Source organism: Meriones unguiculatus, chromosome 1 (assembly GCF_030254825.1).
Source record: "Meriones unguiculatus strain TT.TT164.6M chromosome 1, Bangor_MerUng_6.1, whole genome shotgun sequence".
Taxonomy (NCBI): Eukaryota; Metazoa; Chordata; class Mammalia; order Rodentia; family Muridae; genus Meriones; species Meriones unguiculatus.
In genome coordinates this window covers 110699811-110711864 of record NC_083349.1, presented here as the reverse complement: position 1 = coordinate 110711864, position 12054 = coordinate 110699811, and the positions used below count along the sequence as shown (strand labels likewise).

The window sequence follows — 12054 nt, the reverse complement described above, 5'->3', positions numbered from 1 at the left end:
GCATTGAATCTGTAGATTGCTTTTGGTTGGATGGCCATTTTCACTATGTTAATCCTACTAATCCATGAGCATGGGATATCTTTCCATCTTCTGATATCTTCTTCAATTTCTTTCTTCAGAGACTTGAAGTTTTTTTTTTTTCAAACAGGTCTTTCACCTGCTGGATTAGAGTCACACCAAGGTATGTTATGTTATTTGTGGCTATTGTGAAGGGTGTAGTTCCCTAATTTCTTTCTCAGCCTTTCTGTCTTTCATATACAGGAGGGCTACTGTGTTTGTTTGTTTGTTTTGTTGTTGTTGTTTTTTGTTTTTTGTTTTTTTAGTTAATTTTGTATCCAGCCACTTTATAGAAGCTTTATTTGTAATAGCCAGAATCTGGAAACAACCTAGATGTCCCTCAATGGAGGAATGGATGCAAAAAGTGTGGTATATTTACATAATGGAATACTACTCAGCAATTAAAAACAAGGAAATCATGAAATTTGCAGGCAAATGGTGAGATCTAGAAAAGATCATCCTGAGTGAGGTAACCCAAAAGCAGAAAGACACATATGGTATATACTCACTTATAAGTGGATATTAGCCATATAATACAGGATAAACATACTAAAATCTTAGCCCTAGAGAAGCTAAACAACAAGGAAGACGCTAGGGAAGAGGTTGAAACTTCACTCAGAAGGTCAAACAAGATAGAAATTGGAAGTAGGAGAAGACAAGGAACAGGACAGGAGCCTTCCATGGGGGACCTCTGAAAGACTCTACCCACCAGGGTATTGAAGGAAATACTGAGACTCAGCCAAACTTTGGGGAGAGTGCCAGAAACCTTATGGAAGAAGGGAGAGGTAGAAAGACCTGGAGAGGACAGAAACACCACGAGGATACCGGCAAAACCTGGGTCCAGACTGACCTGCAGAGACCAATATTCCAACCAAGACCTATGCATCAAGAGGACCTAGACTCCCTGCTCAGTGGAAATCCACAGGCTGCTCAGTTTCTAAGTGGGTTCCCAGTAAGTTGGACAGAGGTTCTCTCTGACATGAACTCAGTGGACTGTTCTTTGATCAGCTCCCCACTGGGGGGTACAGCCTTGCCAGGCCACAGAGGAAGATTATACAGCCAGCCTGATGAGACCTGGTAGGCTAGGGTCAGATAGAAGGGGAGGAGCACCTCCCCTATCAAGGGACAAGGGAAAGGGGCATAGGGGAAGAAGAAGGAAGAGGAGTGGGATTGGGAGGAGACGAGGGAAAGGACTACAGTGGGGATACAATGTGAATAAATTGTAATAAATAAATAAATTTTTAAAATAAAAAAATAATTTAATGAAAAGTTAGTTTTATACTAAGTTTTAAACTTAAAAAAACAAAACAAACAACAGAAGGAATGGCAGGGTGGCTTTGCTGGTGAAGGTGAATGCCTCCAAGCCTATTAGAGTTTGATCCCTGGGATTCTCTGGGTAGGAATCTCTATATGTAAGCTGTAGCCTGCATGCATGGTCACACTACACACACACACACACAGTGGGTAAGAATGACTAAGCATGGAGGGATCTGCATGTTTGACTTCCTAACACCCATGTTGAAAGAAGAAAAGAAAGCCAGCCAGCCATGGCTGCCAGTATCTGCATCCCCAGCATTGTGGGACCAGAGATAGGTGCAGCCTAAGGTCACAGACTAGACAAGGAAACATGGCGAGGTTCTGGCTCCAAAAAGGCAATAAAGTAGAAAGCATCTGACATTCCCCTGTGTGCACACACTCATTTACATACACCAGACACAGACGACACAGCATGCACACACAGGTCTGCATCATTTATGGGAAGGTGGCTGCCAAGGAGAAGGTTAAACTTAGTTGGCCAAGGTCTACTTAATAATCACTTTCACCAGGTTCATCCTGTGCCACATACTGTCTTAAGTCATTTTAAAATAGTGTTTCCTGTTCTGTCCTTCTTGGCTAAGTCAAGAAGTATGAGGCCACAAAGTATATAGTAGAGTCAGACTCCTGAATCGATACTTTAATTCTATTCCTACACTCCCTGAGTCACAAGAAAGGAGTTTGGGTGCCCATAGACAGATGTTTAATAGTTGAGATTCTCTTCATTTATATCACTGTGAGGTTTCACTGTAACAGTATTCTAGAATTTACTAACCCTTTCTACTGTTGGTGGACATTTGTGCTATTTCCATTTTTACAATTATAAAAATCATTACAATGAACATTCTTCATTTTTCTTATTTTTCATGTGCCACGGTTATTGCTGTCTCACTGTAGGAGTCATACCGCTTACTGAGCACACTTAGAGTAAGGCTTCACTGGAGTCCCTTTGGAGACTTAAAGAATGTGGCCAGGGTTCCTAGAGGGGTGCCGGGCACTCAACAGTCACTTCCCTGGACTCAGGGAAACATTTACACCAACCAAAGGGGAAACATACCTAATTGCTGCTGCTGGATGGGGTGAGCTGGAGGGTGAATCCGTTGCAGATTGACCAGAGATGAGGGATAGGTTCCCAGTGTAGCTTAGACCCCAAGGTGGAACACAGGCACCAGGAGAGCCTATCCGAGTCACAGCATCAGTGTAAGTATTGCAGCTGGAGGAGAAAGGTGTCCTGGAAGTCAGGAGCCAAGGAATACCACAATCACACCGACAACAAACCTCACACAAGAGATTTATTGGGAGAGGAACCCCAGAAGGGTGGCTGCCTCTGCTAAGGTAAAAAGCAGCAGGGAAGGGAGCAGAAGGCAGGGTTTTTATAGGGTTTCTGTGGGCACAGAGATTTCCAAGGCAGCCTGGGATTGGAGGGATAATGTGCCTGATACGGGGGCAAGCTCAGAAATTGATAGGATTCTGTGGCCTGATCCTGAAGCTCAGGGATTGGTGGAATTTTGTGCTAAGGGATTAGTGAGATTCTATGACAAACTCAGGGATTGGTGGGATTCGGTTTCTTGGTCCTGGTTTTAGGCTTGGGATCAAGTCAAGGTCATGGTGTTGTTCCCTTGTCTGTTTACCTCACACCAGGTGATCCAACACCTTCACAGGCACAAGGCAACATGCGCTACACATGTGTACATGCAGACAAAGCACATGAAATAAAACAAACCTTTTTAAAAGATTAAATAATGAAATCCTGATTGAATGTTTGATGCCACAGGATGAGAGCGTCTTTGGCGTTTTTCAGAATTGATCAGTATTCTGATTTTATTTATTTATTTATTAATTAGTTGTCAGTGCTGAGAAAGCTGCTTCGCATAACTGTATAGTACAAAATGGCAAAACATATTTAGGATCACTTCAGACACTGCTGGAAACTCTAATCCAGCCCAAGCCAAAGTCATTTCATTATCTTTAAAAAAAAAATTGAAGGAGCTGGGAAAAGGAGTCAACAGTCAAAAGCTTTTGCTGCTCTTCCCAAAGACGCAGTTTGGTTCTCAGTACTGTGCAAGTGGTTCACAAGTGCCTGTAACTGCAGTTCCTGGGGACCTGACTCTATCTTCTGGCCTCAGTGAGTACACACACACACACACACAAACACACACACACACACATAAAATAAAAATAACTCTTAAAAAAATCTCAAGCCACTTAACAGCCATTTTAAAGTCATTTTTTTCCTAATAATACAACAGTAATATAAAGATAATACTTAAATGCTGAAGAATGACCATTGGAAATGTCGTCTTTGTTTTTCTTAATTAAATAATTATAGTTTCGAAGAGCTGAAAGGTTTGTGTGTGCATGATTCATAGTGTGTGATGTCTGAAATCTGAGATGAGGTGTTTCAGGCATCATTGTTAGCATTTTTGTGGCGTGCAAGTACGTGTGGTGCAAAAGATGCATGCTGTGTGTTCAGAACCCAAGTTACAATGACGTCACGAGGTGTGACATGAGTGAGCACTGCCAGATACATTTCAGACATTATGCATTTAATTTCAAATTAGATTTTGGTCCTTGAGTGTACAGAAACCTTTTGCTGTTGTCAAAATTTCTGTGGTTTCCACATTCAGTGTCATGAATATGGAGTTGCTTGTCACAGTTTAAGCATTTGGGGTGTAGATGATGCTGTCAACCAACTTCAAGTTTTCTGTTAGCTCTGATCTGCTTTCACTAATGACTAAAGCCTATCAGATGTGATTTTTTTTTCTTTAGGTCCAGCTTCCCAGCACTTAAGGGAAGTCTTGAAAAAGTTCCTAAGGAGAAAATCTTCTAAGCATGTGTTTCACCTAGTATGCTTTCTTCTTTGAACAATAGTCAGATCTATGATTTGAGTCTGCTTTCATCATTTTCCAGTGTCTTCAAACAGTTATTTTTATATTTTGTCTACAGTTTATAATTCTTATCTGAGCAGATTAATACAGTACAAGTGAATCTATTATTGTTGGAACCAGGGCTCAACTAACTTTAAATATAAAAGCCTGTAAGCTTTTCCAGCAAAAAATTTGAAAGTAAAGTATTGTAATAATTTGTATAGGAAGAATATTATATAAATTGAAAGAATAAAATAATTGAAAACCTGAAAATATAATTTACAAGTAACAAGGATAAGCATGTAAATGCTGCCAGAAATGGGTTTTTAGAGGCTTCTCAGAGGTCTCTCAGAAGTTGAAGAGAATGTAATTATGCATTACCTTAGCGGAAGCTGTCTCAGGGAACATCACCAGGAAGGTCTTTGCCTGTAAATTCAGATCTTCACCCGGTTGCATTTTGGAAATATTTTTTCATTTAACTTGAAAATTGCATTTCTTTTATTTCCAACTATTTCTGACCTTTATTATTTCTTGAAGAACGAAATGGCTGTTTAACCTTCCATTTGCTTGTTTTCTCTTACTTATTTTAGTTGTTTGTGTAACTGACCTTAAGTGAGGGGAGAGCAAATCGACTGGAGCCCTCTCTGGACAGCACTGCATCACTCCACTCCCTCAGAAGCTACCCTCCGGAGCAGCTGATTCAACCATATCTGCTGAGGACTCATTATGAGCAAAGAAGTCTCCCGGGTAGGGAAGAGTTTAAGAACTTTGTCACTATAAAGGTGTAGACGGAACACGATTACCTGTTGAGCGTTATTTTTTTAATGGAAGTTTATGCTTGTTCTGGGAAGCTTCTAGGCTTTTGTAAAATAAGCACTAATATCCCTAAGTGAAAGAGTTGGCAGATAAGCAGCGTGTTTAGAATAAACAAAAGACAAAGGCAAGACCATCAACTGAACCGACAAGTCTAAGAATCTCCCAGTGACGGGTGACAGGGTTAATAGCAGTGTATTGTACTCAGCACTGAGTAAATGCTAAGTGCTCCTGCAGCAGTGACAGTGCTTCTGTGGGGTTATGGGTGTTAATTTGCTTCACAGTGATAACAAGTTTACTCCGTATTTGTGTCTGAGAACATCAAACTTAAATGTGTAAATATTTAACCACAGTAAAATTTATTAAAAAATAAGTAAAGGCAGCCAGGCGCAAGCCTGTAATCCCAACACTCAGGGAGGCAGAGGTAGGCATATCTCTGTAAGTTTGAGGCCAGTCTGGTCTACAAAGCAAGTACAGAACAGCCCAGGCTACACAGAGAAACCCTGGCTCGAAAACACAAAACAAAAAGTAAAAGCTTTAATGAGACATGTTTCTATTGAAGATAGAAGGAGACCAGGTAGTACATGAGAAGATTCTCAGAGTCATTAGCAATTAAGGAAACATAAATCAAAGCCATATGAAATACTATTTCTACCCACTGGGATGGGTTTTTTATAGAGGAGAACTGCTTTTGACAAGGATATTGAATATATAAGGTAACAATCCTTATGTATTGTTACCTTAAATTTAGCATTCCCCAGAAAGTTAGAGTTAATTACTATATGACATGGCAGTTCTCTTCCCAGTTTTACACTCAAGATAATTAAAACTTACATACACAAATGCTTATACATAAATTTTATAGCAATATTATTGATAATACCTCAGAAGTGGAAATAACTTAAATGTTTACCAGGTGATGAATGGTTAAACCAACAATGGGGTTTCAATCAGCCATGAAAGGGCAGTGACTATTCTAAAGTCCCCATCCTCTTTTTGCAACATGAGAACTGTTTCAGTGTTTGTAGAGAATGTGAGGTATCTGGGGATTCTAGCTTGGGAACCATTTCTTCATAGAAGTTAGCCAGTGTAGGAGCACTCTGACATGCTTGTTCCTTATAGGGAGGGTCAGTTTAGAGATTTTTGGCTCTTAGAGTGTCACCTTCATCTTATGTATTTTTTTTTCTATGCCACTTGTTTGCTGAGCAAAGGACACTTAGAGTTGTTTGTTAACTAGTTGATGCTGATTTTTTAAGTTATGCAGTTTTATGCTCAATCTGAGAGACAAATGATAAATTTGTAGAAAAATTAACTCAATTTAAGAGTACCTTCCTATTTTCTGTGCCTCCACCTGTTTAGTTTAGTCTGGCGCATTTGACCAGAGATAGATATAGTCATTGGAATTCCTCTGTAGAAACTACATGAGATTGAGTATCATTTAGCAACTCTTTAAATCAACCGAGTGCTTTTACTTAGACACATTCAGTCTTCTTAAAAAGTGGTATGTAAATTGGCTTTGTTAATTGCCCTGACTTATATCCCCTAACAACCAAATATAAAGTCATTTCGCATATGAAAGCTTGTCCCCACTGAAGGCTTTGTATTATAGGGTGTGCTGTGTTTTGTAAGTATAAGACGCTTAATGCAGGAATGTACCCTCAGCAGATTAGTAGAGTCTCTCTTATGATTCTTTGAACACGCCTCATATTATTGTAGGGTGCCTGTTTGGCAACTGCTGCTGTGTCTGCTGCCTCCGCTCCAGAATTTCAGAAAAATTCAGGAGATGTTTAACTTGGGAATCTTGTCTTAAGGTCCATCTTAATAAATGCATCTAAATGTTCTATGTTTGTTCATGTGAAAATGAAGCAGCATCTTCTGTGATGTTGGGTTAACGTTCTGCTTCTTTGACTCTCCATGGCTGAAAAAAAGATTATCACTGTATTAATGACACCTGTCTCACCTGATAGTCTCCCACCTACATCCTAGTGAGGCCCAGTCCTGCTGGGCTTCTGAGAGCAGATAGATGGGGCATGTTTAGAATGGTGTGGTTTCCACATAACTGACATTTTTATTTTAAGACTCGGTTACAGAATGCACGTTAACAAGAGCATGGTGGGTCTTTTCTCATCTTGGATGAGGCCTTACCTGGTTTTGCCTCCTGTTATCCTCTGACTTCATATTTTACTCTTCCATCGTTGGCCCAGTCCTGGTCATTACTGTTTCTCAAGTGGAGGGAAAAAAGCTTCTGCTCTGCCTTCGTCTTCTCCATTGCCACTGTCAGGCTTTCCTCAGTTCCCTCTAGCTCACCTTTCCCACCTGCCATACTAGCTTTCCCTTCACAACCACACAGTTTAAACTCTATTTTTGCCTAATTTTTCTCCAGAGCACTTACTAGCTTCTTAAATATGCTATGTAAATCACTTTCAAAATTTATCATTTTGAATTTATCCCTCAAAATAAAAAGAAACTAAGAGAATAATGATTTTATAAATTGTATTCCCAGCTGGATATCCAGAGAAGTTATTGTAAGCATGGAGCCCAATGAATTAGGTGTTCATTAAATTGGACTACTCCCTATACTAACGTCAGTTTTTAAAAATTCAGCTAATTTTGCTTAAAGTTACCTTTGCTAGGAACATAGCATATAGCCAAGAATTTTATTTCTATTTTTATTGAAGATAACAACTGATATTAACATCTATAATACATTTTACATGTACAGATTCTATACATTGCATAATTTGTTTCCATATAGATAATATAGACATCCCAGTGCTTAGGCAGAGGCAGAGACAGGTTAATCTCTATACATGCAAATCCGGTCTGAGGTGGTATCTAAAACAACAGCAACAACAATAAAACACAAGCTGTGTGTATGTGTGTGCGTGTGCAAATACATATGTGTGTATAAAACACTTGATTGGAAAGGATTTAGTTATTCATTCACCAAGTTTTATAAGGCACTGACACACTAGGTGAATTGTGAAACTGTATAATATGTGGAGTAAAGAGTTTCAGACATGTTCAGACTTGCCTTTGGTAGGTAATATGGTGGCTGTTCAGTGGGTCATTTAAGAAAGACAAGGTTGGAAACAGGAGACCATTTTTTAAAATATTTTTAATTTTAATTTTTATGAATTACACTTTATTCACTTTGTATCTCCCCATAAACCCCTACTTTCTCCCTTCCCAATCCCACCCTCCCTCCCCCTTCTTCACGCATGCCCCTCCCCAAGTCCACTGATAGGGGAGGTCTTCCTCTCCTTCCTTCTGATCCTAGTCTATCAGGTCTCAACAGAACTGGCTGCATTGTCTTCCTCTGTGGCCTGGTAAGGCTGCTCCCCCCTCAGGGGGAGGTGATCAAAGAGCAGGCCAATCAGTTCATGTCAGAGGCAGTCCCTGTTCCCATTACTATGGAACCCACTTGGACACTGAGCTGCCACGGGCTACATCTGTGCAGGGGTTCTAGGTTATCTCCATGAATGGTCCTTGGTTGGAGTATCAGTCTCAGAAAAGACCCCTGTGCCCAGATTTTTTGGTTCTGTTGCTCTCCTTGTATAGCTCCTGTCCTCTCCAGGTCTTATTATTCCCCACTTCTTTCATAAGATTTTCTGTACTCTGCCCAAAGGTTGGCCGTCTGCTTTGATACCCTGCAGGGTAGAGCCTTTCAGAGGCCCTCTGTGGCAGACTTCTGTCCAGTTCCCTGTTTTCTCCTTTTTCTAATGTCCATCTTCTTTGCCTTTCTGAATGGGGATTGAGCATTTTAGCTGGAGTCCTCCTTTTTGATTAGTTTCTTTAGGTGTACAGATTTCAGTAGGTTTATCCTATATGTCTAATATCCACTTTTAATTAATTAATTATTACAATTTATTCACTTTGTATCCCGGCTGTAGCTCCTCCCCCTGTCTCCTCCCAGTCCCACCCATCCTCCCTCTTCTCCCCCTATGCACCTCATTTAAAATACTATTTCTGTAATTCAATAGATGATGACCTGAGCTCCACATGATGGCAAAGGAAAATATGAACGGGAGGTGTATTTAGGAAATGAAAACAGATCCTAGTGTGTTCTTGCATGTAGGATATAAGACAAGAGGCTAAAATGGCTCAAAGCACAGAACAAACAAACAAAAAAACATAATATGTTTAAAGAGACATTATGAAGTTAGATCAAGAAAGGCAGGTAGTGGCTAAACTGTAAATTAAATGAGGTTTTTCTGTTCCTTGCTTTTTTTTTTATCACTTTTTTCATCATGCTTCAGTAAGGGGGACTTTTATGAAAAACAAAACAAATAGTATCTTGGAAATGACATCAGGGCAAGAGTGCTTTTGCTGCTGTTTATGTGACAGATCAGAAATGAGAATGAGGGTGAACAGAACTGAGAAGCAAGAATAAAACTTACATTAATCTAAAATCCTTGATATATTCGGTTCTAAGCTAGGATCATAATTATATTTGAGACTGAAGAAGGAGACAGTGTAGAATCTCTTAAGAAATAATTGGCAGAAGATGGATAGCAATTACAAATGGTGAATAAACAAGAAAAAAATTAAAAAGTAATTGCAGATTGCAAGAGGGGCGGGGTGCAAAGACTTGGACTTTGAGGCCAGCCTTGGCTGCATTGTTAATTCCAGGCCAGGCTGAGATGTATAACAACCCTGTTCAAAGAACAGAGAATACTTGGAATGTTGGATAGTTTCAAAACTGTATTTCTAATACGAAGAAATCAGAAATGTTCCCTTTTGTCCGAATGAAGTAATCTCATGATTAAAATTGTAAGGGTGGTTTATATAGTGAGAAGAGAGCAACAGTCTTTGGCCTTCAGAAGAGCTATAAAAAGATTGAGTTTGAGCAGTGGGAAAAGATTAAGGCTGCGGGAGGTTGCCATAGGTTTCAGCAGTTCTTTAAGTGTTCCCAGCTTGACTGCTGATGCACAACGCTGTGCTGTTCATAACTTAGACTTAAGGAAGAACTCCGAGTTTTCTCATTTCATGAGTTCCCTCTCCCTTTTTGAGGGTGAATGGAGAAAAGATAAGGGTAGAATTTGGCATTATTGAAATCCAAAAGGGAGTGATGACTCTAAGGTCAAGGATTGGGTTCTGAGTTTCCTTAGGTCTGAAAGCAGTGGTTGATGTGGACAGATCAGTAACTGGCACATGTGAAGACCTGGCTGACATGCTAGGGGGAATGACTCTGTGTTCTCTGGCATCCATACCAAGATCTTAACATAGACTAAACATTTGATCTTGGTCTCGGGATGATATAAACACGAGGTTAGGACTATGGAATTCAGAGTGGAAAAGTAAATTCAAAATTTCAAATCGAGCTTATCACTTTAATCATATGTATAGTGTTCATTTTCTATCAGTAAAAAATCTCCAGCTTTATGAATAAAGTTGCTGTAAGCCTTTTTGCAAAGTAAAGTCTAAATAATAATAAAAAATATTTTTCAGAGTCCAGTTTTTTACATTTAAACATGAAAGTGATTTTTCTCCTGATAAAAAAAATCTCTACCTAATTACTCTAAGAAAATTTTTATCCTAATTGATTACAAATTCATAGGGGATTGTTAATTTTATTTCACTGACTTAGAAAAGTAAGTATAGCGACAAGTAGCTGGTGTCGCCTGTGGTTTTGTTAGAGGCTGGCGTTTCTATGATGGCTGTGCTCACTGAGTCACCACTGTTAGAGGTTTTTTGTTGTGGTTGTTTTGTTTTGATGTTTAGAAATAGCAAGGGGGCTTCCCCCACTCTTATTTGGTTAGAAGGATCATGAGAAATTTATTTTTTTTACCCTCCCTGTTTAGGTGTGAAATTTATCAACATGAGTGGCCTTGGGGACAGTTCATCGGACCCTGCGAACCCAGACTCACATAAGAGAAAAGGATCACCATGTGACACACTGGCATCAAGGTAGGAAAGCACTCGTCTCTGGGAGAGCTTTGTTATCACTTCTCCAACACTTTGGAGCTTTGTTTCATCTACTGCATATTGAGTGGCCACCTGCCTTGGCTTATTTAGCACATTCTGCACCCCACCCAGGGGATCTTTGCATGTGTTTCTCCTTCCTTCCAACTTGCATCCTCTTTATTTCCACAATTTATCTTTAGCTGTGTTGCAGATGCTGTGTTAGCCATTACTTCCTTAAAGGGAAGCTTCTCTTCCTCCCACAGCTATTAGCTCAAACCTCCCCTTTTCATATATCTGTACATCTTTATGGCTTTGGTTCCTAGCTACAGCCTGTTGCTAGAAGATATGCTCATTTCATGAATTCTTAGCTTCTTTGCCAGACTGTAGGCTGCTATAAGGTGAGGGACTTTATCTGTTCATGTTCCCCATTGTATCCCTAGTTCATAGCACAATATGTAGCTTTTAACTAGTAAGGAAAAGAAATCTTGTCAAATGAATAAATAATTATATTGGACTTTAAATGCTATCTTAGGAGCTAAGAAATACATTATAATATTTATACTAAAATCCATTATTTGTGGCGTTAACTACTTGCTGTGTTATTAAAAATAACCATATTAAGCAAGTGAAAAGAGATTTTGTGCTAAGAGAAACCTAACAAGTGCCAGATGAAGAAGGAACCTCACTCAGTAAAAGCATTTTCTCAGTTAACAATAGAAAAATGCAGATTTTATTCCATTTGGCTTCTAGGAACTAGATTTTTTTTTTTTTTTTCAGTTTCTGTACCAGTGACATTTTGAACCAGAAAATCACTTGCTGTGGAGGCTGTCCTGTGTGTTGAGGGACGGTTAGCAGTGTTACTGCTTGTACACCTAAATGCCAGTAGTGTAATAACAAAAATACTCTGTAAACATTCCCAGATGTTCCCCAGGGGCAAGAAAAGCAGAATCACCCCAAATGACGACATTGATTTCAGAGGAAAGCTGCCCCAGCATTTTTGCTGTTAATTGTCTCCTTTTTTCTCAGGGAAGGAAAAGAGAGGGTTTAAAAGAATGCTAGGACTAGAGACTGGAAAAAGAAAAGTGACTATTTCTCA

The 12054-nt window shown here is 39.5% G+C and overlaps 1 protein-coding gene across 10 annotated transcripts in view; it reads left to right on the top strand.

The window, feature by feature from the left end:
- The window catches only part of Ncoa1 (nuclear receptor coactivator 1), a 212872-nt gene that overhangs the window by 115616 nt on the left and 85202 nt on the right, over nucleotides 1-12054 (top strand). For 7 of the 10 annotated variants that reach the window (XM_060365339.1, XM_060365359.1, XM_060365312.1 and 4 more), the window contains 3 exons: nucleotides 149-181; nucleotides 4829-4985; nucleotides 10856-10961. In XM_060365339.1, the coding sequence (XP_060221322.1) occupies nucleotides 10873-10961 (89 nt within the window). In that variant the 5' untranslated portion in view covers nucleotides 149-181; nucleotides 4829-4985; nucleotides 10856-10872. The remainder of the gene's footprint in view (nucleotides 1-148; nucleotides 182-4828; nucleotides 4986-10855; nucleotides 10962-12054) is intronic. The other 3 variants (XM_060365318.1, XM_060365346.1, XM_060365313.1) reach the window with 1 other exon arrangement.